This window comes from Penicillium rubens (genome assembly GCF_028828025.1).
Source record: "Penicillium rubens strain IBT 27055 chromosome Unknown utg000003l_segment0_segment0, whole genome shotgun sequence".
Classification (NCBI taxonomy): Eukaryota; Fungi; Ascomycota; class Eurotiomycetes; order Eurotiales; family Aspergillaceae; genus Penicillium; species Penicillium rubens.
The window spans coordinates 2483461-2509454 of record NW_026890601.1 but is presented as its reverse complement, the minus strand read 5'-3'; the positions used below and the strand labels follow the sequence as shown (position 1 = coordinate 2509454).

At 50.1% G+C, this 25994-nt stretch overlaps 6 protein-coding genes across 6 annotated transcripts; 3 read left to right on the top strand and 3 right to left on the bottom strand.

Moving 5' to 3' along the window:
• Positions 1-179: 179 nt before the first annotated feature.
• N7525_007161 (uncharacterized protein) lies at positions 180-13327 on the bottom strand (the record flags this gene model as incomplete). Its single annotated transcript, XM_061213927.1, has 3 exons — positions 180-626; positions 683-12981; positions 13045-13327. The coding sequence occupies 3 exons, from the start codon at positions 13325-13327 to the stop codon at positions 180-182; spliced, it is 13029 nt and encodes a 4342-aa protein (XP_061068358.1).
• A 530-nt stretch (positions 13328-13857) lies between these two features.
• On the bottom strand, positions 13858-19037 carry N7525_007160 (uncharacterized protein; the record flags this gene model as incomplete). The annotated part of the gene is made up of 13 exons (XM_061213926.1): positions 13858-14157; positions 14211-14363; positions 14415-14600; positions 14662-15174; positions 15229-15636; positions 15694-17007; positions 17058-17126; positions 17181-17250; positions 17305-17363; positions 17420-18095; positions 18147-18254; positions 18309-18875; positions 18931-19037. The coding sequence occupies 13 exons, from the start codon at positions 19035-19037 to the stop codon at positions 13858-13860; spliced, it is 4530 nt and encodes a 1509-aa protein (XP_061068357.1).
• Positions 19038-19933: 896 nt separating this feature from the next.
• On the top strand, positions 19934-20743 carry N7525_007159 (IGBP1/TAP42 family protein; the record flags this gene model as incomplete). Its single annotated transcript, XM_002567684.2, has 3 exons — positions 19934-20145; positions 20201-20477; positions 20534-20743. 3 exons carry the CDS (start codon positions 19934-19936, stop codon positions 20741-20743), a joined length of 699 nt encoding a protein of 232 aa, XP_002567730.2.
• A 26-nt stretch (positions 20744-20769) lies between these two features.
• Positions 20770-21108, top strand: N7525_007158 (IGBP1/TAP42 family protein; the record flags this gene model as incomplete). Its single annotated transcript, XM_061213925.1, has 1 exon — positions 20770-21108. One exon carries the CDS (start codon positions 20770-20772, stop codon positions 21106-21108), a length of 339 nt encoding a protein of 112 aa, XP_061068356.1.
• Positions 21109-21291: 183 nt separating this feature from the next.
• Positions 21292-22594, bottom strand: N7525_007157 (porphobilinogen deaminase; the record flags this gene model as incomplete). Its single annotated transcript, XM_002567683.2, has 3 exons — positions 21292-22046; positions 22130-22415; positions 22490-22594. 3 exons carry the CDS (start codon positions 22592-22594, stop codon positions 21292-21294), a joined length of 1146 nt encoding a protein of 381 aa, XP_002567729.2.
• A 362-nt stretch (positions 22595-22956) lies between these two features.
• N7525_007156 (putative LON domain serine protease) lies at positions 22957-25852 on the top strand (the record flags this gene model as incomplete). The annotated part of the gene is made up of 3 exons (XM_002567682.2): positions 22957-23419; positions 23483-25709; positions 25765-25852. 3 exons carry the CDS (start codon positions 22957-22959, stop codon positions 25850-25852), a joined length of 2778 nt encoding a protein of 925 aa, XP_002567728.1.
• Between the last annotated feature and the right edge of the window lie 142 nt (positions 25853-25994).

Genomic DNA, 25994 nt, shown 5'->3' with positions numbered 1-25994 from the left:
ACATTTCCGATGCTGATGTTCAAAATAAGAGTAAAATGTACAAAGGAAAATGCAAAGCTGGATATAGTACAATTGAACTCAGAACAAGCCACCAGCAGTGTTTACCGCCAGCAGTAGAACCAAAAACACAAGCTTTCTAGGAACCTTCAGAAGAACGAAGTAAAAAGAACAGGTACAGATCAGTTATCGACCATCAACTGCTCTCCTTCATCAAGAAGAGTCGTAACCCGCGAGAGATCAGAAATCATCTTACGGCCATGGCCGACCAGCAAGAGCTTCTCGGCATTGGCAGGGAGACCCAGGTAGGTAGGGGGCTCACGCTCCGGCAAGTTGTTAACCCAGGCGACGAAGTCGCGCATACTAGTTGTCTCCGGCAGCGTCAAAAGGTCGTCGTTCTCAACACCCGAGACGAGCTTATAGCCGTCTTCGAAGGCGGCTGGTGTAAGGAAGCTATTGACCAGGTTCTCGAGCTGCTGGTAGTCGCCTGCGTCGTCGATTTTACCACCGTACATCTCTGCGACAAGAGTGCGGATCATCTCCCACGGAATCTTCTGCGGAGCAACGTTGGAACGGCCCTGGGACACTGAATCGACCCAGTGGTCGATGATGTAGGCAGAGCATTCGTACTGGAGGTAAAATGTTAGCGTCTTTTATGAAGAATAATTGGATGTAGGGTACTTACGTCGCTGTCGTTGAACTCCCAGAAGCCCTTCCATCCAAGACTTGGTGCATAGCGGAGTCTTTCCTGCACGACGGCGTGCAAGAAGCAGAGCAAGAGATAGACACGGGCTTTTTCGACGGGAGCCTTGCTGGCTCGGACATTCAGTGAGGAGAGGGAATCCTTCATGTTTGCACGCACGCCGGCGGGCTGTTCGTACATCAGCACACGGGAGGCCCGGATCAAATTGACAGGGATCTTAGGGCTGGACTCCATGGACAAGAAGAGGCGGAATTCCTTGTGTGGCTTGAGGGAATCCAGTCGCTTCTCCAGACTCTGTAGCCAAGCGGGCGCCAGATGGACGTTCTTGACCAGCACCCAGTTACCGACTGCGGCTGCGTTGCTGATGGCCTTGTCGGCGCTTTCGAGACCTTCGTTAGAACCCATGGCGATGTTGGCGCATGTTGCGCGTGTGGCTTCGACAAGAGCGTCGACCTTGTAACTGGCATCGAAGCCAGGGCTGGAGCTGAGCGCGATGGGCCTGGTTGCAGTGACTTGGTCAACTACATCCTTTAAATCGGCACCGCCCTCGAAGAGCTCGCGGCCGAACACCGCCCCGATGAAACGCTCGGCGGTGGGCACAAATCGGTCCATGCGGCAAATCTTGACAAGGAGCAAGGACCGAAGGAGCTGGTCGAGTTGCGAGACACTCTCGTCCCACATAACCGGAATGAAGTTCTCTGCAAGCTCGTCGCCGAGGAAGTGATCCCACTGTTCTTGTGTGACATTTGGAACATGCTCTTTGAAGAGGGACATGTTGGCCAACTTCGTCATCACTGGGTCGCGGGCGTCCACGACAGTTGAAAGATCCGTGCCCTCTACTGTCTCATCTAGGACGCGGTCAAGAATGGTCCTGTCCATAGGGAAGGGAGTAGCTTGAGCAAGCAGGATGGCAAGTGTGATGCGATCTTTTTGAACGAGACCCAGCGAGGTTCGCTGGTAGGTGTTGATAAACAAGTCCCTAAGAATAATTTCGACACGCGCAGCATGGTCCTTCTCTTGAGCAAGGCGTTTGTTCTGGTAGAGAACAGAGTTGAAAATATCGACAAAGTACTGCAGAGAGAACTGGTAGAAGTGGTTGATGTGGTGAAGCTGTTCTAGTACCGCAAAGACGGCACTGCATGAACGGGCAATAATGCTGTAGTTCTGCGTAACGTTGTCGACCTCGAGCATAACACCTTCGGTCTGGTCCATCTTCAGAGAAATATCGGCAGCCTCCTTCTTGAGTGTCTCCAGAGTTTCAATGACATTGTCATCATCGAGAATGTTACCACGGGACTCGTTGAGAGCTTGCAAAAGACGCTTCTCAAGTTGTCGAAGGTGAACCTTGAACTCTCCTTGCATCTTGACGAGATTGTTGCGGCGTTCATCCACATCGGGCCGCTCGAATTTCAGGACATCATTCAAAGACTGTGTTTGCAAGCTGCTCTGGGTGACAGTGAAGTTGACGAAGGTGGTACGACTGCAAATATCCGGCGGGAACGAGGCAGATGGATCCCGGGTCGATAGGAAGAGCTTGAAGGATGGCGAGAAATCGATTTCTTGCTTGCCCAATTGAATGAGGACACGGCCACCAGTCTTCTGGTATTCCTTGTTGAGAACGTGATTGAGAATAGGATCCAGGTGCTCGGCATCCTGGATAAGAATGGGGTTTCCGAAACGTAACGCGCTCTCCAATTGCTTGACAAAGGAATCGTCCAAGAAGCTCGTGACAGTAAGCTTGCGTTCTTTGCTTTCCTTCTGTAAGAATTCTGTAATACGACCAGATGGATCAACAATAAGCGGGTATCTGTTGAATCTCTTGAGAATGATGGCGTTCTCTGTGCAAAGGTCATCGACAGGGAGAGAATGACTCTGCCAGGTTAGACGCTCATCAGCATTGGACAAGTATTCCGTGATGGGGTTGTGGGGCTTGAAGTGAATGCCGGAGGCCCCCAGTTGGTGGAGCCAGTCCTCAGTCATTGCCTTACGGAATTGCTGATCGTACAGACCAGCATATGCAAGGAATGCAGCTGCAATGAGGACATCACCAACAAGGGTGCTGATCTGAGTTTCGAATGACTTGCTCCCGTCTTCCCAGCGGACACGCTCAGAGGACAAACTATCAAGCAAACGAACACTGCGGTCGACCTTGAACTGAACTCGGGCCATCTCGGTCTTGATTGCCTGCGTCTCACTGATAAGGGCCGCGTACTCGGCCTTGTAGGTAGCGATGCTGCTTTCAAGGTCGTTGATGGTATTTTCGATGGCCTGAGCTTCGGCCTTGGTTTGCAGGGCCTGCTCCTCGAGTTGATCCACCTCCTCGCGCAGAGGGCCAACACGATCAAGAATAGCAGAGTAGTTAACCTGGGCTTCGACCCATTGCACCAGAGGACCACAAGCCTTACTAGCGCGGTTGACTCGCTCATATGTGAAGTCTTCCTTCGAGAGGAACTCATTCTGCATCTTGGTACGGTGCTTCCGCGTCATCTGGCGCTCATTGTCGTAGTTGACGATACTGGCAATGAAATCATCCCGACGAATGAGACCTTGGATTGTTTTCCAACTGTCGACGGTATGACCGAGGAGTGTGCATACGGCTTCCAGGGCAAGTCGGACGCTGGCCGGAGGGTTACCCATGGATCGAACTTCCGTGAGGTGTTGACGCTTGATGTTGCTGACACTCTTTTGGGCTTCCAGGACGGCGGGTTCAGCCCGGGCCAGGTCATTCAGGACAACTTCTTTCCGGGTTGCAACTTCCTTCTCCTGTATCTCCAACGCTGCCTGCACTTCCAACGAAACGTGCTTCCGCTGTTCCGCCTCCTGCTGGTCAGCGACCATACGCTGCAATTTCTCGTTTGCTTCCGTGTCTTTCTTCTCCAATTGTGTCTTCTTTTCTGCGAGGCTAGCTCGAAGGTCGCTCACTTTGTCGACGGTGTCGTGAAGTTTTTCGAGTCCAATGTTCAAGTGACGCTGTTGTTCCTCGAGATCCTCGCGCTTCTCGTTGAATAGCCTGACGTACTGCGCAACAAAGTCGAGATAATGGCGCGGGGTGAGGAAAGTCGCCCGGCCCTGTTGCTTCTGAAGCCGCCCATTGAAGCGATGCAAAGAGTGGTGGATATACACCATGGAATTGACAACAGTGTCTCTGTGTGATGCCGGGAGAGCCAACTCGCGGTACGCCACTGGGATGCTATCGGGCGAGACGAAGTTTGGCTTGTCCAGATCGACCGATTGAGTGAGCTCGGAGCCAACCTGGAACAGGGCTTGGTCAGACCAGTCGCCCATCCAGTTCAGCACACAACGGTTGAACAATGCGGGACTAGTAGCTGCCTTCGAAGATAGGCCCTCCTCTGGCGGGTTCATGGTAAACACAACGTGCAGGTTCTTCACAATTTGCGACGTGAACCACTTGTATAGCTCCTCCTGGGAATCGAGGAGCAAGCCTTGACGCTGGGCACCCTCTTTGCAAGCAGTCATCAAGGAGGAGAATTCATCGCCCTCGAAGAGACCAGGGACTTCTGCGTTTGCAAGCAAAGTGTTCATGCGTTCCAGGAACCCAGAGTCAAGGACGTTTGATTCGTCCATAATGAAACAGATCTTTTCGCCCTTACATCCTGCCCGGCGAAGAACGCTGCGAAGATCATCATCGAAATCTTCCGAAGAGTACTTTCCGTGTACCTTGATCTGGAAGACCTTCAGACCATTCATCCAAGCGACGAAGCGAGATAGGGTTGTCTTTCCACTTCCGCTCACACCGATAAGAATGAGATGACCTTGGGGCTGGCGGAAGACTCGATCGATACGTAGCGCGTGCTCAAGGACATCGTTGAACAACACAAGCGGAACATCCACCTCTTCTTCGCAGAAGGTTCTTAGACGCGCCTTCACAAAGTCACGTAGACTCTCCTGTTCGACAGGCACGTAGTTCTTAGACAGCCAGTTGGAGAACAGGATCGGGCCTTTGAGTGCTTCTTGGTCATCGATTGTAGGGAAATGTTCCAAGGCAATCCGGCGAATAGCATCTGCAGTCCAGGCTCTCTCGTCTTCATCCACGAGTCTGTCCTGGAATAGACGCAGGGCTTCGTGCGCCCAAATGCGGACCAGGCCTTCAACAGTAAGAGTTTCAAGTGGCTTGATGGCCTCGTACAAACCGCGAACCCATCTGGTGAGCTCACGAGGCGAGTACACGTAGTGTGGCTGGATTTGGGGAGTGAATCGGGATTGGGACTCGAGGTAGAACTGAACCATAGCCCTAGTGAGGGCCTCGGAGTATCCACGTAGCAACGGAAGGATCTTGAGCACAGCAGAGTTGAACGTGCCATAAATCTGGTTGAGAGAGATTTCACCGGGGTAGTCAACCATGATTAGGGGCGCATGACGCAGGAATCTCTCGGCCATCGGCGTACGACCAGCATCCGTAGGAGGGTTACAGGCACCAACAAATTGAATGCGATCCAGAGTGACCCATGTCTTATCAGTTGTTCTCCAGAAGCCATTCTGCTCCACAAGTTGGCGCAGGAAGGAGATAGCGCGCTGAGTGCCATAGCGATCAGGGGCTGGAAGGTTGATTTCGTCACAGAAAATGACAAGCCAGCGGCCGATCTGGTTTGGAGACATTACCACGCCATTAAGAGTCTTCTTGTACTCACAGTACTGCTCAAAGGTCTTGATCAAGAGGTCAGGTGTGGTGGCACTCGAGAAGTTGAGACCGACAACCTCCATGTTCGGGAGCTTTCGGAGCGCGGCGAACAATGTCATGGTCTTACCGGATCCAGGAGGACCACAAAGCAACAAGGGCTTATGCTCAGCAAGCCACGAGTATAGCACATCCTCATGGCGGACAGTATCGACCGTGGGAATGATGACGTCGGTTTGAGTGACGGAATGTGTGTTTATATCAATCGTGGGCACCTGTGAATGCCAGCTGGTCCAGTCAGACTTGGGAAGAATGACATCGTAGTCAATAAGGGATGAATCTCCGTCCGGCGGAAGATCGATAGTAGACATTCCGGTGATGTATTTTCCGAATGCCTTGCGGTCACTTAGTGGGCAATCACCGGTGAAAGACCAGACCAGTGTCAGAAGAAGCTTCTTGGACATATAGGACTCGATCTGTTCAGGGTCTAGAGGGAAATCTGGATGCTGGACATTGTATTCGAGGATGTTTCGGCAGGCCTTGTTCAACAAGCTGAAGAGAGTGTTGAGAGCACGGATATCCGTAAACTCCATGATATGGTTGTATTTCTTTGCTTCCTCTAAAGCCTTAAGAACCAGGTCATCAACTTCCAAGAACTGTTTGAGAATTGTTGCAACTGTGTCCTGGGCATCCTGTGTCCGGACTGCTGCTGTTCCAGCAGGTGCGCTGTCCTCATCCAGGTCTTCGAATGTCTTCGTCCTGAGGCTTTCAACATAGTTGGAAATCATCATGGTTGGAGTGACAGTGTCGGCATTGAACCACACCATACCGCAACGACTGACAGTGGCAAGCGTGGCATATTTCAAGCTTTCAACTTCGAACATAATGCGAACATTGGGAGGCAGGTTGAGACGTTCTCCATTGGGAAGAGTGAGAAGTTTGTTGTCATCTAGAACACTGTTCAAGTTCTCAACCCACTCAGGATCAACATCTCCGTCGAAAACAATCCAATGGCGTTTGCTGTCCTCGCCTCGCAGGTTGTCCACGATCTTTCTAAGAATTCCGGTAAAGAGGCCGTCCGTCCATTCGCGGGTAGTGCTGTCAAGGTTACCATAGAGAGACTCCTTAGACATGACCTTGGAGTCGATGATGTGGGAGACCCCCTCAATGCCCTCAACGCGCTGCATCGCTTGCAGTAGAATTTTCCAGGCAGCCGACTTACCGGCACCCGACTTGCCAACCATCATGACACCGTGGTGGATGCATTGGATTTGGTAGAGTTGCAGTGCCTTAGTGATCCACATCTCACTGTCGACGAGATGTTGCTCTTTGGTAGCGATATCACGGATCGCCTGGGTGAGTTTCTCGAAGTTGGCAGGCACATAATCCACGCCAGCAAAGTCTTCCACCTGAATTTCCATCATGATTTCCACGTCTTCTCTGATAAGCTTAGGAGCGATTGTCTCCCGGAGACTTTGGACAATGATTTGAGGCTCGATGACATCGTCGGGGCCTAGCTCCCCTTCGGCGTTGGCAAGACGAGCACGCTTAAGGCCACCGGAGCTAACAAGCACACTCTTCAATGCACGGAGTCCAAAGTCGTAGTGAGCCTGTTTCGAGAGTCGGGAAGCACAGTGGTCGAAGAAGGGAACTGTCTGCTTGGAGAGAGGCTTGGCCTGCTTGAAACCTTGGGAGAAAAGCATCACTTCCGCAATTAGTTCCTTATCAGGTTTAGACATGGCAACACTGCGGAACAGCTTCTTCAAGTTGTCTGGCAAGTTGGAACGGCCAGCGTAACCAGGGTTCATGGTGATGAAAATTCCGGTGTTGGAGTTCACAGCGAGTCGTCTTCCAACGAGTTCAATTTGGGACTTCTCACCCTCTCCGCCAGCCTTCAGACCAATTTGGATGTTCTGAATCTGCTGGGAGACAGCTGACAGAATACGTTCCTCCAGACGGTTAAACTCGTCAAAGCAACCCCACGCGCCGACCTGGCAGATACCGAGGAAAATCCGGCCCATTGCTTGGAAATCGAATGTGTCATCACAACAGAAGACAAGGGTGAAACGTCCAAGTTGCAGGCCCAATGCTTTGACTGACTCAGTTTTCCCGGTACCAGCAGGGCCATACGGTGAGCCACCCAGTCGCTGGCAAAGAGCCTGAGTAAGGGTGAGGAAACAACGATCTGTGAGAGGCGTGCGGACAAGACGCTCAGGCACACCCAGATACTCGAATCCGTAGGCGAGCTTAGCGTTGGCCATGTGGACATACAGGCGCTCCAAGAAATCGACTGAATTATTGAAGACATAGCGCATCTGCAGAAGCCAATGGTAGTGCGTGGGTGTCGTAGCATTAAGACTTATGAGTTTCGAGATGCAATCGCGCTGGTGAACGAATTCCGTGATCATATGCTCACACTTCTTGCGAGTGATCGGATCGAGTTCACCGAGCACCGTGGCAGCCAGCAATTCAAGTATCCGAACTTCGGAACCGTGCAACGCGGGGAGAGTTGTACCTCCTTCTTCCAAGGAATGTTGCACTGCGTTGGTCCAAGTGACCTGACTGGCGAGGACCACAATCTGAGCCGGGTAGTTAGATAAGAAGTCACTGAAAGCCGTTCGGTCCACATCGCTGCTATGGTAAAGAACTCCGAATTGTTCAACAGCCTCGCCGAGAAGCTCCGCCAGAGTCAACTTCATGCTTGTCTCTAGCGCGGAAAGCCAGTCATTGATCCGAGGAGTCTTGAGGAGGTTGACCTCTTTCTTCAAACGGACTTCTTCGCCCTCCTTGGAGGTGAATGCGACAATGTTGTTATCGTCATCCATGACAAGGCCTGACATTCCAGCAAACATCTTCTTGAAATGCTTCGCGACGCGGAAGATGTCATTACTGTTACCAATAATCTCCAACAGATCCTCATCTCCAACAAAGTAGAAGCGAGGGAACGAGACACGTTCACGCTCCAAGTATTCACCAAGCGCCTTTTGGATTTTGTTGAGCAAATCAGCCAGTCTCTCCAAGGACTTCTGTACGTCGACAATTGCGAGAATATCCAAAACGAAGGGAGACTTGTAAACCTTCTTCATGACAGTAAAGAATTCGGAATTGATATTCTGGAAACGACCCGATTCCAAAGGAAGAAGATGCTTGATGTCGGCGTTGCCGGTGAATACGCCTTCTAGATAGACCCATTGTCGCTGGACATCGATCCAGACGTCGAAAAGAACATGGACTCGGTTCAGTTTATCCTCCCATGCTGTGGCTTCTTCTTCGAATTCTTTGTAGTACGGAGAATGTCTCATGGCCTGGAGGGAGTTCAGATTCTCGCTGCACTTGGCGAAAAGATCGTCAAAGCCTTTGATCAGGCGGCATTTGTTCTGATAGTGGACCAGGTCCAGAGAATAGTTTTGCCAAGTCTCGCGAACAGACTTCAGGAATTCCTCTAATGCCATCTCACCCTGTGCCTGTGCGATGATACCACGAATGATGGAATCGCTTGACGCGAGTTGCAGATCCCAGACATCACCAAGAGTCAAAGAGACAAGAGAGAAACGCTTGTCGGGTTTAAGATTCTTGTAAATCCTGTGCCAGTGTCTTTCCTTGACGGCTTCAGATTTCATATCTGACAAAAGGGAGTTGACTTTCAGCAACTGCCGAAGAACATTCTGAATGTGCTCAAAGGCAGCATATTGTCTCATGCGACTGGGCATCTCCTTGGTCATTTTGATCAAATTGTCGAGAGACTGTCGGAGTTTTCTAGGTTGCACGCTGGTCCACAGCCCATCGCGCAGGTCATTAAGGCTATTCCAGATAGTCGCTAGAGCAGCCCAGACAGACATAAAGTCCTGGACCTCCTCAAGGATGGGGGGCAGTGATGACTCGGAACTTGGGGGAAGATCAAGAGCTTCCTTGGCCTTTGACACCATCTCAAACTCAGACTGGAGAGCCTCGAGGCGAGACTGGAAAGAGCTCAGGGTGCGAGATGCTTCTTCAGGTGGAATGGTGCCAGATACCGGCTTCTCATCATTCCATTGGCCAATAACCTCAGCAATCTTGCCGGCAATGACGTGGTCTTCAGCGCTAATCTTTGCACGCAGGCCTTCGGTTTGCTCGTTGACGATTTTGCTCTTGCGGCTAAGCAGCTCGTTGAGGGCTGCCCATTCACCGTCAACATTCTCAACATGAAGCCAGTCATACGGGAACTGGTAGCGTTGGCGGGCGAGTGTGGTTTGACCTTGGCGGAAGAGATCGACCTCGGGCTCCCAGACTCGAGTCTTCCGTTTGCACTGCTGAACAATGGTAATGAAAGACACGGCATGCGCCGTCGAAGAGGCCTCCAGGGTTTGGCCTTCCAAGTCCCTGCGGGCAGCAGCAATCTCGGAATGAACCTCTCTCATGCGGCCACCAAGCTTGGATCCGAACTTTACGAGGATCTCGTGCTGCCACTGGTCGTATTTGGCATTGACCTTGGTTTGAACTTGCTCGTAATCAATCCTGATGTTTCCGAAGCCGCGGCTGACTTCAGAAGTATCGAATGTAGCCCGGCTCTTTCTGATTTCCTGAAGAAGCTGAAGCCATTGAGACAGATCATCTCCCAGGATCTCGTAGACCTGCTCAGACCGAAGATCCCAAAGTGATTGGAACTGCAGCCACTTATCGACATACTCGGAAACATCCTTTACTCTCGACTCGACGACATTGTAGACTTCGTTGAGCTCATCGGTACAAGTTTGCGGGAGGTTGGAGAAACAGACTTCGGACAGGCGAACATTTTGCACGACGATGGAGATCTGATAACGCGAGGGCTTGATCTTTTCTAGATTGCAAATTACACCGAGCCATGCATCAAAGTGGGAGAACCAGCTTGCACGTGCGAATTGCAACGGTGGATCCAGGTGGAGGACTTGGTTTTTCATCAGAATCTCGTGGAAGAGTTCAGGGAACTGAATCTTGTAATTCAAAGCATCCGTCTCGGCCGCCGCCAGTTGATGATGAGAAGTGGTCGAGTTTTCATTGTTGGTACCTTGGAACGTGGTGATCCACTCACGCACAGCGCGAAGAAGTCGATCACGCAGAATTGACTCAATCTTTCCATTAAGCTCAGCAACCCAGTATCCAAGGTTCACGTAGTTTTCCAGGTTAAGCTTATCAACAGCAACTTGGATGCTGTCCAAGCGTTGCTTGAAAGCTGATGCGTCGTATGGGCATGTCTTGAGTTCATGGATCGATTTCTGGATGTTCTCGTTGATGGTGTCAAGGACAGTAGTTTTTGTCTGAAGTGTAGATGCTGAAATGGCAAACTCGCGCACAAATTGAACATGCTTGCTTTCAGAACGACCAGGCAAAGACGCCTCGATGGCGCCATTTGCCAAAGCCGACTGCTTAACGTGCAGCTCATAAGAGTGGACAAAAGACTCCCAACGGAGAGGAATACCCTTAGCAACCATTATCTGTACATCGTTCATGTAGCCGTTGAGAAGCATATTGACATCGGTCATCGACGCGATTGCTCGATTCGTCTGCAACAGAGTACGGACACTTTCCATCAGACTGATAGCGTAGGGGTAAACACGCTTCGCCTCCTTGGAGATATTACTGACAGCATGAGGAACCTGAAAGTTGAGCCAGATAAGATTGCGGACCTCCTTGAAGAGGGCAATGATCTGAGCATCGAAATTGACTGCCAGCTCCAAAACGTTTCCTGCGGACCGGTTGCGCACGACATTAAACAGCCGTCCAGCGATTGTAAAATGGCGTCGTTGAACATCCCACAGCCATGACTCGAAGACAGGGCGGGTGTCGAGCTTCTTGCGGAACAAGTTACCCTCATTCTGCAACTTTTGGCCCTCGGCGTGTAGATGCCAGTTTTCACCGAGGACATTTTCGACCTTGCGCATGTAGCCATTAAGCTGATGTTCAATCTGGCGAGTCCAGATAATGGCACCCGACACGGGTGGCAGGTCCCGTAGTTGGGCCATAGCATGAGCCTCCGAATTACCGTACTGTTGCTTGAAGCGCTCATGTAAAGCACTGATGTCTCGCTTGACATTGTCAATAAGTTGCGTTTGATATTCGCCAATTGCACCTCGAATCTTAGGACGAACGAGAAGGGCGTTGAACTTCGAGAAAACACGGAACATCTCATTCGCATTCCTGGCGGTCGCCAAGCGGTCACGCAGGCGAGCAATGATAGAATTCTCAACGCGAGAAGTACGCTCACTGTAGGCAATTTCGGCCTGCTCCCAGGTGAGAGATCCCTCTGGTGAAACATCCAACACGTCCACGTTCTTGAGAGCAGCGTAGGCGTGCGCAACTTCCTCCACGGCATCAACATCACCAATCTCCTCGACGATCACAGCGCCGTCAGCGTCAACTCCAGCTCCACTCTCAGCAGATGAAGAGCTGTTGGGCCCGAGGACGTTGATAATGGTTTTCTGAAGTTGTTCATGGTTGATCCTGAAGGTGTCAACATACTTCACTCGTTCGCGGGTTTTGTCGTGTCTCGCATTGATTTTGATTGGAATGAATTTCTCGTTACGGCGCCGTGTCGATTCACGCGCAACGTTTGTGAATTCCTTCAAGTTCTCGTCCCAAGTACGCCAGATCGCTTGTGTGGTCTTCATCAAGGACCGGAACTCACGGTAATCCAGGTGCAAGATCGTACGTCCAGTGATAAGCTCATGGATCTTCTTATCAAGGTCCCCCGAGATGGCCTCGACAAGTGAAAGTGCCCGCTTGATAGGGTATGGGCAAATCTTCAACTTCTTATTCAGGTGAGTGAAAATCAAGTTCAGTGATTCCTGGACCTTTTGCAAGGAAGTCGCAGACAGAAGTTCATCGAGAGGGAAGTCTCGCATCAGCTGGTTGTACTTCTGGACCAATTCGGTGGCCTCTTTCAGCCCAGTGTCCGCCACGAAACTGAGGGTCGGCTGGTACCGTTTCGCATGGCGGAGAATGTCCATAGTCAGCCTAACACCCTCGCTTTGGAGCTGAGCATCGATTCCCTCCAGGGCAGCCTCTAGAGACAGCCAGAAGTTGATCTCGGGGGAAGCAGATTCACTGTCCGGGTCGCGGGTCATCTTAGTGATCGTCTGAATGGACCTAATCCAACCGTTCACGACATTCTGAATGCTGTTTGTGAAAGCGCTGCTCTCCAGTACAGTCGACGGGATCAACTCGACCGATGGTTTAGTACTACGTGCTTCCGCATCCTTCAGAGCAGCCTGTACCACTTCGTGAAGAGGAAGGTTCAGAGCTGGGATCTCCACATTCTGCTGGAGGTGCATCAAACCCAGCTCCAAGTCTGCGAATCTCTTCTTTGTTCCCGGGATACCAGTCTTCGCCTCCGTGTCCGTCTTCGATTTCGTACCAGCTGCTATCTCCTGGCTGCGAGTGTACGATTCGAAATAAGGACTAAGACCATGGTGTATCATCAGATGTAAGATCTGGTAGGGCGACATGGAATTCCCCTGCTGAGCGGTGGTATTGCTGAGAGAAGCGGGACCAGGAAGATTCATGACTTGGACCTGCGATGCTATCGGGAGACTCATGTCGATTGGAGCAGGCCGTTTGATGATAGCCACCGAAGACACTGTTGTAGGAGCGGACGAGATATCGGAGGAGAGGTTGTAGACAAATTGCACTGCTATTTCTTCCGGCATAATTAGCATCATATCCTCCAACGCCTAAACACTTCGCTTTGACCTACCCTGGTCCTCCGTCTCGCCGTTGGTTTCCTCCATTGTCACAATATCCTTTTGAACATAGAGTGCGACTTGGGATTCCGAGGCGAATCGCGTACACCGTTGCAGTGTTTCATTGTATTTTGGTTCCGAAAGCAAGCTCCCAGCGCTTTCCAACTCGGACCTCTGGGCTCCCAGAGTTACCTGGAGCACTTCGGTCAAGTACTGAATTACCGCACCGGAATCGACCAAAGCTGCGGTCTCTGGTGCGGAGGCACCATTTGGCACGCCTGACGAGGCGACCTCCATTATGCCGAGATTATTATGACGAGTTCGAAATGTTCATCGGTGGTAAGGAACAATAGGAGCGCAGATCGGGTGGGTGTTTGAAGTGTTGAGATCGCGTCGAGCGGGAGTTGGGCGGGAAAACAGAGCAAAGGGATGGTAACAAAGGCTGGAAAGAAAGATAAAAATCTAATAGATTAAAAATGATTGCAAGATAGTTCCAGGCCTATGCTGTCCTGAGTCCTCTGTTAAAGATCAAAAAAGATACGCGGCATGTTTGCTTTACTTCAGGGGATGCACACTATTCCCCATTAGGTTAAGCTTGACACGACCCCCATGCGGACACCGCATATCCATGGCTCTCGTCCCTGGCCCGTTCCTTTCGAAGTATACCAGGTAAGCTTCACTATATATTATATTGACCGGGTAGGTATATTCAAGTTTGTGGATCCTATGTACAGCAGTAAGATCTCCATATCGTATTCTGGAAATTCTACTAGAACAAAACAAAACAACCAATTTCCTGCGAGCTGTCCCCCGCAATTTCTTTCCTTTCAAACTGCCGTTCCAATATTTGCATGGTCGACAGCGACCTGTCCACCTTGACAAGCACAGTGGTATCTTTCCCGGAACTCGGAAAGTGACATTCCATCAATAACAGCCAATGCCCTGGTGCTAGCCCTCACTTTAGCATATCGACTAGAAGATGCGACTGCGCTGGCAATGGATTGGCCATGCACCATAACCGCAGCAAAAACCCTGGGGGTTTCTCCCTCCACGGCAGGGACTTCTGCGGATTTCAAGCAGTAATCGGCGCATCGGTAGTTGTGAGTCATTTGACTATGGAGGAACGTCTATGGTCTATTAGTACAAAGGGTATAATATCAGGGGCAGGAGATGACCTCACCGTTGGATGCCTGTTTGCAAACGTGTCGTAAATTGACATGTCATGAAAGAAGGGCAGGATATGCCTTTGGAAGAAGGCCTCAATCACTGTGAAGTCGAAGCCAGAATCAACAAATATGGCGCCGAGATAAGCCTCAAGCATGTCGGGAAGACACTGTAACTCCGTGAGTATGTGGACTATGCCCATATTGAATACAGAACTTACCTTTGGAGAATCCGACGTCGAAAGCCAATAGTCTACCTCTCCATTGCTTTCACTCTCTGCAAGCTGAATTTCCTCCGCGTATTTGCTGTTTTGGATCATGAGAGGATTGCTGAAATGCTGAAGATGAAGATGAAGGCCCAGTTTCACAGCCAAAGCACCGAGAAATTTGTTGGATACCATAGCCATCTATTGATTGATGTTAGTATGGAATTATGTGTGACTTGGCTTTACTAAACGAAATACGAACCTTGTGTTCAGTCAACCACTGCGGATCCCGGTTGGGGAACCGATGGAACAAGTGCTCCACGCACACCATATCCAAGAGCGCATCGCCTAAGAACTCCAGCCGCTGGTAACAAGGCACTTTGGCCCATGCCAGTGGATAAGATGGATGCGTGAAAGCCGACCGCAGAAGACGGGGGTACTTGAAGTCGTAGCCTACTTTCTCGAAGATCTGCCGAGCCAAGTTCTTTTCGAATCCATCGGGCGCCCTGTTCTGGTACAAAGGAATAGAATATGCAGAGATGTAGTCTTTCCATGAGGTTGCCGTGTGGTTCTGGCTGTTGACGAAGATGGTCACGGCTTTGATAGCCATGTCATAACGATTATCATCACCTCCTGAGAGTAACGATGCTCCTATCAATGCCTCGCAGACATCTGCTATAGTCTTCTCGGCTAAGGAGTGCTTGCCTTCACTATCAATAAATTTCGCGTGGTCTCGGCCATACTCAAGCGAGAGACCGGGGGGTACCACATATGCCTGTAGTTGAGTGTCAGTTAAACATTCGCTTGTTAAGATCAAACGTTAAAGAACATACCGAGAGAACCCACGACTACGTATGTACTCATATAGCTTCAGTTCAATTGCATTTTTGAACAGGTTTTTGTTGCAGATGAGACACATTCTGTTAACGTGATAGTCGTATTCATCATCGTCGGGATTTTGAGCAAAGAGCGAAATGGATGTTGCCATCTTGAGCACAGAGTCTCCTAGCAGCTCAAGGCGCTCGTAATTTTTTCCCATTCCTCGCTGAACGTGAATCTGTAGGCTCCGATGCTCTTCGGTGTTATCCGAATCTTTGGTGAAGGCCTCCAGGGCATATTCGAGCTTGATATCACCAAGATCTAACATTTTGCATCCCTCCTGGGCGATCAGGTAAGACTCCATTCGAGATATTATCGCTGGAAAGACAAGACAGGTTGCGGCAACAGACATGGGAATCTGAGTTACATATTAGCATCTTGGGTGAGCTGGAACGTATACTGATACGAAACTTACTGCCGATATAGCCAAAGGCTGAGGGCAAATGACGCACCTCGTGTTAGATGCTCTCTCTTCCTCTGCCGCTTTGTCAAGAAAGTTCCGCCGAAGACAGATCAACTCTGCCTGCAAGACCGGTTGAGTCCAGATACATCGATCAAAGAATTTTGGACGTGAATTCTTGCTCAAACTCAAGGACCAATTCATGATATCATTTGACCATTTTCGAGACGGTGCGTAGGATGGGGGTGGGTCTGAAGGACGGAGATTGGGGTCTATAGCAAGCGGGAAGTATCGATACTTTCCATTCCAGTCGTCGTAGATGAATTTGGTCAGCAATAATTCCGGCTCCATGTCAGTTGACCACATAAGTTTGGGGTTATCTTGGACGTATTGCAAAGCATCCCAGTCAATCATGTCAAAGGAACTTGTTGATGTCCTAATGTCCACATCTCCTCGAGCAGGTGCAAGCCAGTACGGAAACTGTTCCGTGACGTGCTTATAAGTCTTGTGGAACACGTCATGGAACACAGCAAGTGTAAATGCAGTCAAAGTCTCGAGCTCTTCGGAAGCAACCTCAAGGCAGCCGTCAATACACAAAGACTGAACTGTAGTCTCGATATCATCATCCAAGAAGACAGGAAAAGTGGGTATCGCTGCAATTCGCTCTCGTGTCAGCAAGACAATACTTCCGTGAGCTCGAGTCAGAGGCTCTGATGGAATGAGACGAATAACTATCGCGTAGAGACGTGTTGGAATAGTTCCCTGCTGTCTTGCCCAGATTGAGGGCTTGGTACGCATCCTGTACTGGTCAGTCTTCTTTGAAGTAATGGCTAATTTAGCATTGCGCATCGCTGGCAGGCGCTTGTGGTAGACGGAGTTGAAGTGCTCATCCAACAGGTTCCTTTTGCGAAGTAGCAAACATGCATCAAAAGCAGCCGACTGCTTAGCGAGTGATTTCTTTGGTTCGGAGCATCCAAGCACTCTTCGCACAGGCGACTTCTCCGGCATAATTATTTCACAGCTGAATGATTCGTTTTCTGACATGACGATGTATGTGACCGAGGCCGAGATCTCATTTTCGTATTGCTGAGATTTTGGCACCGTTAGCTTGATGGTGCAAGTCAACAGAAGCAAATTGGCTCTTACCAATGAGCTGGCAAATCGTGCCAGTACACCAATCGCATGGCGATAGGTCAACATGGCACCTGTGCTCGGGATAGTGTACGTTCTCTTCCGATCTTCCTGGTGAATAAGCACTCCCATATCATGATCGTCTCGGTACAATTTTCGGTCCTCTGGCAGCAGGTTGCAGAAATTCTTCATGAGATGCTGTTCATGTTAATGAGTTTGGTGCTATATCACCCAGAAAGGATCCTTACCTCTGCTCTTCGAACTTCCTGTAGTCTCGTGCTGTGGTTGCGATTGCCACATTCAACCATGGTTGCGTACTGCGAAATAGTGAGTAAATCAAATGCGTCTCATGAAAGTGAATGAAATCTAACCACTGAGTCGGCGCGTCTGGCACGGCCCCGGCTTTGGACATATTGAATAACCGTGTCATACAGATCGAATCTTTTTGTTGGTCAGTAAAAGCAGCAGCGACGATTAAAATGTTAGAAGACATACCTAACCACCAGGTTACAGTCTGGGATGTCAAGGCCTTCCTCTGCAACCGATGTTGCAAACTGAGAATGATTAGATTTTCTCTACAAGCAGCCTTTCTGATTTGCTGAAAACTCACCAAGCAGTTGATTTCACTTTTTCGAAACTTGACCAAGACAAGAAACTGCCGACGAAATGTGGAATTCATTCCTAGGGCATCTCCCTTGCGGACACCGACCAAGACATCGGGACGGAGGTTTGGGAATTGCAGCTTTTCGCACAGCTGTAACAATACTTTAGCTGTGTTGCGCCTTTGTGTGAACACGATGCATTTGGTATCTGGAGACTTTGCGAACTGTTCTTGCAGCTTTCTCATCAAAAGCTCAACTTTGGAGCTGAGATCACTAGGCGTAAATGTCTGGTTTGCAATGTACTCCTTGACTAGCTGGTTGGCTTCTTGAATCCGCTTGATCTCCTCCGAAGCCTTTTCAGAATCCTGAGGATCAGATTCGCTCGCTTTGCCGACACTGCCCTCCAGCTTGGGCAACACTTCGTCCGACAGGGCCAGAGCCCATACCTGGTCTGCGCACCAAGACCCTAATTCTGAGCTTGCAACAGATGCAAATCGAAATGCGCCTTCGAGAATTGGCATATCCCCATATTTGGTTTTCAGAGTACTATGCAGATGGGTCTCAAGCGGCAGAGGAAGCTTATCGTAGACCCATTCCTCCTCTATTGGCTTGTTCACGAAGTTTCGCAGAAGGGCAAGATCCGAGGTTGTTGCAATTCGACAATTTAAGAGAGTCTCGAGTTGCCTATATACAGTAAGCAGAAGCTTCTACTTTTGTCTATTTTGATGTGCTCACATTGCTGCTTCCGCTATGTCACACTTAGCATCAACCGGGGAAGCAGTCATCCCGAAGATCCTAGGCCGCTTTCCAGGATCGGCTTTCAAATAGGAGTCACGGATGATACTAATAGATGTTAGCTTTTGCCGTGATGTTATAATTGAACAATGGGCTACATACCGAGCATACGGATGCTCCTTTTTGGCATGGTGGGCTTCGTCAAAGATCAGAAGGTTGATCTGGTCAATCCCTATATGGCCATTCAATAGAGAGTGGTTCAGGATCTCTGCTGTGCATACGATCACCATGTACTTTTCAAGGTGCTTGTCCCATGTTTGTTGGTCCCAAAGATCAGGTCCTAGGTTGCCGTAAAAATGACCGACACTTTGATCGAGGTTGTTTCTCAAGACTGCAGACTGTTGAAAAACCAGGGTTACACTGTCCACCAGGAAAAAGGCGACGCGAGGTTTTCTGCCATTTGCACGTTTGTTGAGTTCGATTTGGAGGATATGCTTGAGCAAAAGCACAGCCACTAAAGTCTTCCCAGACCCTGTGTCAAGAACCGCAATTGTGTTGCTAGCCCGTGCTCTTTCAAATAGCTCAATTTGGTATTCACGGGGGTCCAGGACCCCACCTCCGGGTTCTGTATTTGCAAGCAAACGAGCAGTTGAAAGTTCCGCATCCGATAGTTCGATATGTGCCCCATTGGGGCCATTGCTCGGTCCATTAACAACATGCTCTTCGAGCCTTCGGGGTTGTCAGTATAAATAAGCCTTGAAGATAAGATACGTTGGAAACTCACAGTGCAGTGAACATAGCATTTTGAGCCCGGTGCCGGTGCGACTCCGTCAAACGTTTGGGCACAGCTTCATCGCCAGATATATCTGAGGCAGTGTCTTCGGGCTCCATGTTGATAGATTTATCGTGTGCTAGGATACGTGGAAGAAGGAAAATTGAAGAAGAAGAAGAAGAAGAAGAAGAAGAAGAAGAAATAAAGCTATGCAAAGTGGGAAAGTTAACCCCGGGGGAGAGAAGAAACAGTAAGTCGGCAAGAGCAAACGAGTTATACAGTTGGGTGGTCCTTCCTAGTAAGGTATGGGTTTCTCATAAGTGAGGTGAAAGTGATAGATCGTCCACAGGTGTATATTTGTAGGCTATTTCAAAAGGGGCTCCGTGTGTTTGACAGGTATCCACAGACAGCTTGCCTTAAGACTCTTCTTTGATAATTGTAAGGAGGTAGCGTTTTGTTTCTGTACCAAATAGGAAGGTCGTTTGCACACGGATATCCTAAGAATCACATGCCTGCAGGTCCCATATATATATGCACCTAAGCAACCTGTTCTAACGACAATGTAAAACTAGGACCAAAAATACCGGTGAATAGGTGAAATGAGCAGACTATTTTATAGTCCTGTGAAATGAGTTAAGAAATAACGATCATCTGAAGAGAGACTAAAAGAGGAGAGCCCTGGAGGAGAATAAGAGTGCGATATCAATGCAAACCGACCAATCAGTCAATACTTGGCATAGGCAGAACATACATTGATTTACAAGGGAAGGAACATGTTGAATTAAACATATACTTTGATTTCAACCTTGGAATAAGTCTATGGAACTCCAAAAAGGCTGAGGAAGATCGAAGTATGAGCCCTGTCAAGGCTTATCTGATAAAAGCTTGGCCTTATCGCCTTATCGAATTTCCAAAACTCAGATCCAGATCGCGGGGGACACGCGCACCCTTCCCAAGCACCTCTCAAACCCTATCTTCTACCTAATTCAAGTCCACAAGATCAATATCAGAACCAATGGAGGAACCGCAGAGTCTTCGCTCTCTATTTGCATCAGCAAAGGAGCAAAAGAGTGCACTGGGGTCGCGGGGTGACACCAACGCCGAGAGCTACCGAGACGAGATAAATGCGACGATCGCCAAGTTCCAAGAATGCCAGCGTCAAGTGAGCATGCTGTCTCTTTTCAGCTCTAATGAACTGTTGGAAGATATTTCAACCAGCGATATCCAGTACGGCACCTTGATTCCCGCATTGCGTTGCCCATTCAGCTGATTTGTTGTCCAGGTACATGACACTGGAATACCATCTAGCCGAGCTTATGCAGCGAGTTGCCACCTCAGACCGCGAAGCGACTCTCAAGCGTGCACTCGAACAATATGAGAAATACCTGATGCGCTTGGATGAGTACCTGCTGCTCTCTGGCGGAGATAAGAAGCTCTTTGAGCAATACATGGCCAATCCGACGTCTTTTACCCTGGCACCAGCCAACGATGCTGCTGCCAGACGGGAAATTAAAGTGACACGATTTCGGGAAGAAAAAGAGCTCAAGCAGAAACTGGAGGTATGTGGAATCTCTTCCTAGACATTGTTTGGGGTTCTTGCTTACCCTATTGGAAGTACTTCGCACGCAACGAAGCTCGACTGCAAAGCGATGATGATGACACCCGATCTCTCTATCTAGCAGAGATCCAGCTTTACACCCACCAGACCTTCCAGGCCTTAGATCTCCTGATCCAGGAATTGTCGATACTTTCAGCCATGCGAAACGCACCCCCGCCCCCCCTCCAACGGACGATACCAGACAGCGAAGCAATATCGGAGGATTAAATTACTCAGAGAAGTTGGATCCTTCCATGTCACAGCTTTTAGGGGGAGGCAGAGGTGGTCCTATCCTGAACAGCAAAGGAAAGCCAATGCAGCCGTTTACTTTGTTGGGTCGGCGCGCAGAAATGCAACAAGGAGTCTTTCGTCCGGGTCATAACCTTCCGACTATGACAATTGAAGAATATCTCGATGAAGAGCACAGACGAGGAAATGTTATTGAAGGAGGAGGTGAAAAGTCTGGCATTAAACCGCTAGTCGACGAAGATGATCACGAGATTGCCGACCAGGAGACGATGAAGGCGCGATATTGGGACGAGTACACGGAAGCTAATCCGAAGGGTGCTGGAAACACACTGAATCGGGGATGATTTGGAATGCCCTGCACGAACAGAGCTGCTTTACTATAGTCCAGAAAGCCACGGTAGATGGAGTTTCTGGCGAATATGCTTGATATCTTGAACGGGGACGAACATACCAGACAAGAAAACTCGTTCACTTCATTTTTTAACAGGGTATATCTGCCTAGTCACAGTAAAAGTCTATTTGAGCATTTAGACCGCGGTAGAAACGGTCTCCTTGGCCTTGTTCTGTTGGATGGCCTGAAGAATGTCTCCAGCGCCATCAGCCACCAGGGCCTTGGCTACGGTGATGCCGAAGGCCTCAGCACTTTCAGCAGAGGTGACATCGGCTTCCAATTCTACCTGAGCACATTCTTTGCCATCGACACTGACAACAACAGACCGCATTCGCAACTGCTTAGCACCCTGCGCATTTTGGACCCAACCGGTTTCCACCCCCAACGGGGCACTGCAGCCTCCCTCGAGAGTCCGCAAAAGACTGCGTTCAGCCAATACCGAGAATGTGGTATCCTGATGACCAATCTTGTCCAACATATCATGCAGAACAGTGTCTTCCTTGCGAATTTCGATGCCAAGGGCACCCTGTCCGACAGCATAGAGCATGCCGCTGTTCTTGGAGTCCAAATATTGGGTGATACGATCCGCCAAATCAAGACGCAGCAGACCGGCAGCGGCTAGAATGATACAGGCGTAAGGGCTATCTTCAGCGTCTAGCTTTGACAGGCGAGTGCCGATGTTGCCACGGACATCCTGGACCTTAAGGTGGGGGTATTTCCGGGCTAATTGTGCTGTGCGGCGGATGGATGAGGTTCCCACTACGGACCCGGCGGGGATCTCGGACAGACTCTTGTATGGCAACCCTTGTTTCACCACAAGGACATCCCTGCTATCTTCGCGGGGCATGCTCGGACCTAGCTTGCAGGAAGAGGGGAGAGTAGTGGGGACATCTGATAATTTCGAAGAAGTCGTCGTCAGCAATTTTCTTGGGTTAAGACAACTATGCTGTTTTAAATTGAAACATTTAACAAACCTTTCAGCGAGTGCACGATAATATCGACCTGTCCGTCAATCATCAATTCCTCCAATTCCTCCGTCCACAGGTTCTTGGTGTTGAAATCCCGCAGTGCAATAGTGGTGTTCAGGTCACCGGCTGTCTCTTTGGAGAAGATCTTATATTCATATTGCGGGAATGCCTTCTTCAATGCGTCAAGGACCAGGTTTGTCTGAAGCAGAGCGAGCTTAGATTTGCGAGTGCCGATAGTGATGGTCTTTTGGGTGGGGGTGGGGGTAGACATTTCGGGCAAAGAAAGAGTATGCTGAGAGTAAGCTTGTAAAGAATGCGAGTAAATGTGTATGTTGTATGTATGTTGTATGAGCTCTGCCCAGATACCAAACAGCCGAGGAAAGTCACGCGAAGAGGCGAAAGTGGATTTGGAGAACTCCGATCACGGGACACGTGCAGATCAGGTAATTCCAGCTTTGCTCCATACAACATTTAAGTGTACAATAACTAGGAAGTAGAGAATATATGAATAATATTAGAGTTAATACAATACATGTAGATCTATAAATTAGAGATAGACTATCATCAAAAAAAAAAGCAAATTGTCTAAGTTCTTCCCCAGTTGATCGTCAACCTCGGCTTCGGGACGTGGAGATTGCCAGACATGCGACTTATCTCCCCCGGACTTCCCATCTACGTGATTCTGGAACCTCCATCTCTCCTCTTCATATAATCCATTCACCTTCCCCCCTCTCCACATTCCACATTCCCCATTCCCCATACATTTTACACTTGATCTCCCCCGGATCCCTGTCTTTGCCACCCCATTCCATCATCACTAGGGCCTGTACAAGATGGGAACAAACGGTAGAAGTACCAAGCTTCCCCTCGTACCTCTGCCCAAGGGCTCGGTTCTGCTACCCGGCGTGACTCTACGCATTCCAGTCTCCAACCGTCCCGATCTTGCCAATCTCCTTTCGTCACTTGTGGACAAGCCTTCGAAGCGAGATGCGTCTACCATCACCTTCGGCTGTGTTCCACTTAATTCACCGTTCCTGAGCCGGGATGGACAGCAGCTCCTCGAAGGCGATGACTCGGACTCGGAGCGGAAGGAGGAATATGACTCGATTGACGCCGGTCAGGCAAGGAAGGAGGACCTGTTCCGATACGGAACCATTGGCAAAGTCATCGGAGTTCAGCGCCGGGCCTACTCCGAACCGTTTTTGCTTGTTCAAGGATCGCAAAGATTTACTATTAAGAAGGTCCTGCGAGACCGGCCATACTTTGAGGCCGAGGTCTTCATTCATGATGAATCCAGTTAGTTTCTACGGACACAAAGCACAGAGACCACATGGCTAACTATACTTCCTATGCTTCTAGACTCTGGCCAAGGTGATGCAGACGTCGCTGCGCTATTCCAACAATTGAGACAGCTCTCTCGAGAGCTTCTTACTCTGCTACGCCTCTCCTCGTTACTGTCGGCAGCCTCCTCTCGCCTCTCGCCACTCGTTGCCCGAAAGTTCGAGCTCTATATATCGAAGACAGAATTGACACAGGCCGGGAAGCTGGCCGATTTTATGGCAGATGTGTCTGATGCAAGCTTTGAGGAAAAGCTACGTATCCTCGGCTCGCTGGATGTTAAGGAACGGTTGGAGAGGGTTGTTGAGATCCTCACCAGACAGGCACAGCATATTAAGAGTAGCGTCAGAGTCACCACGGTTGGCTCGACGTCGTTCCCCTCATCCGGGATGGATATAAGTCAGATTGACCCCCGTGAACGTGAACTGCTCGCAAAGCGTGCAATTTCGGGTCTCTCCGGCATGACGCCCCCTAGCGGACGTGGCAATGACGAAGAGAAGGAGCCTAACGAAGTAGATGAGCTACAGCAGAAGTTGAATGATGCGCAGCTTAGCCCCGAAGCTCGGAAGGTTGCGGACAAGGAACTGAAACGCTTGCGAAAGATGAACCCTGCCAACGCCGAGTACGGTGTTTGCCGGACTTATCTGGAAAACTTGTCGGAAATTCCATGGACTAAGGTGACAGAGGATCAGCTTGGGCCCGACACCTTGAAGAATGCCAGGAAGCAGCTTGATGAGGACCACTACGGATTGGAGCGGATCAAGAAGCGATTGCTGGAGTATTTGGCTGTGTTGCGCTTGAAGCAGTCCACCAACTCCGACGTTGAACGCCAGATCTCAGGGCTCTCCAAGGACTTGGACGCCTCGGCGGTCGGAGATGTTGAGAAGGATGTCCCCCTGCTGTCAGAGACTGACCGGGTTGCGTTGGAGACCCGCCTTGAGATCCTCAAGTCCAAGCGTATGACCGACAAGTCCCCTATCTTGCTTCTAGTTGGACCCCCTGGAACTGGCAAGACTAGCTTGGCCAGGTCCGTCGCTGCCTCACTCGGCCGAAAGTTTCACCGGATCTCCCTCGGTGGTGTCAGAGACGAGGCTGAAATCCGCGGCCACCGACGCACATACGTTGCAGCCATGCCTGGTTTGATTGTGAATGGGTTAAAGAAGGTTGGCGTTGCAAACCCTGTCATTTTGCTCGATGAGATTGACAAGGTCGGCGGCGCCAACTTCCAAGGAGACCCGTCCGCCGCCATGCTTGAGGTTCTTGATCCTGAGCAGAACCACACCTTCACTGACCACTATATCAACATCCCTATTGACCTGAGCAAGGTCCTCTTCCTTGCTACTGCCAACTCACTGGAGACGATCCCGGCACCTCTGCTTGACCGCATGGAGACTATCTCACTGTCTGGATACACCACTGTTGAGAAGAGGCACATTGCCAAGCAACACCTGATCCCGAAGCAGATTCGATCCAACGGCCTCACCGAGGGCCAGGTAAATCTGTCCGACGAAGTGATCGATAAGACCATCACCTCGTACACCCGCGAGTCAGGTGTTCGCAATCTAGAGCGGGAAATTGGCTCTATCTGTCGCCACAAGGCCGTTCAATATGCCGACGCCGGGGATGCCGACCGCCTAGTTGATTATAACCCTGTCGTATCAATCGATGATCTGGAGGATATTCTGGGTATCGAGCGATTTGAGGAAGAGATCGCCGAGAAACACGGCCGTCCTGGTGTGGTCACAGGCCTTGTCGCTTACTCCACCGGTGGCCAGGGCAGCATCCTGTTCATCGAGGTGGCAGACATGCCCGGCAACGGACGCGTTCAGCTAACCGGTAAGCTGGGCGACGTGCTCAAAGAATCTGTCGAAGTAGCCCTGACATGGGTGAAGGCACACTCCTTCGAGCTCGGTCTCACCCACGACCCCAGTGAAGATATTATGAAGAGCCGGAGCCTGCACGTCCACTGCCCCTCCGGCGCTATCCCCAAGGATGGTCCTTCTGCTGGTCTTGCCCACGCCGTTGCCTTGATTTCCTTGTTCAGCAACAAGCCTGTTCCACCCCAGATCGCCATGACTGGCGAGGTCTCCCTCCGCGGCCGGGTCATGCCCGTCGGCGGCATCAAAGAGAAACTGATTGGTGCTTTGCGTGCGGGCGTCAAGACCGTGCTGCTGCCAGACCACAACCGCAAGGACGTCAAAGATGTCCCACAGGAAGTCAAGGATGGTCTGGAAATCGTCTATGTCAAGTAAGTTATCTCAGCCCAGCCTTGGTTTAGTTCAAGTGCTAACAATCATTTACAGGCACATTTGGGAAGGGCTCCGCCAGGTCTGGCCCGATGCCCAGTGGCCAGGCCAACACCAGATGAACTTCGTTGAGAGCCGACTGTGAACCGTTCAACATCTAAGTATAAGGCACCTTGCTTTGCCTGTCCCTCATCTGTTGCCAGCACTGCGGCCCGCATACCCTCTTTTTAGCATAGCGTATAATAGCCCGAGGCCCCAGTGATTTGTATTTAATCAGCTTGTCTTTT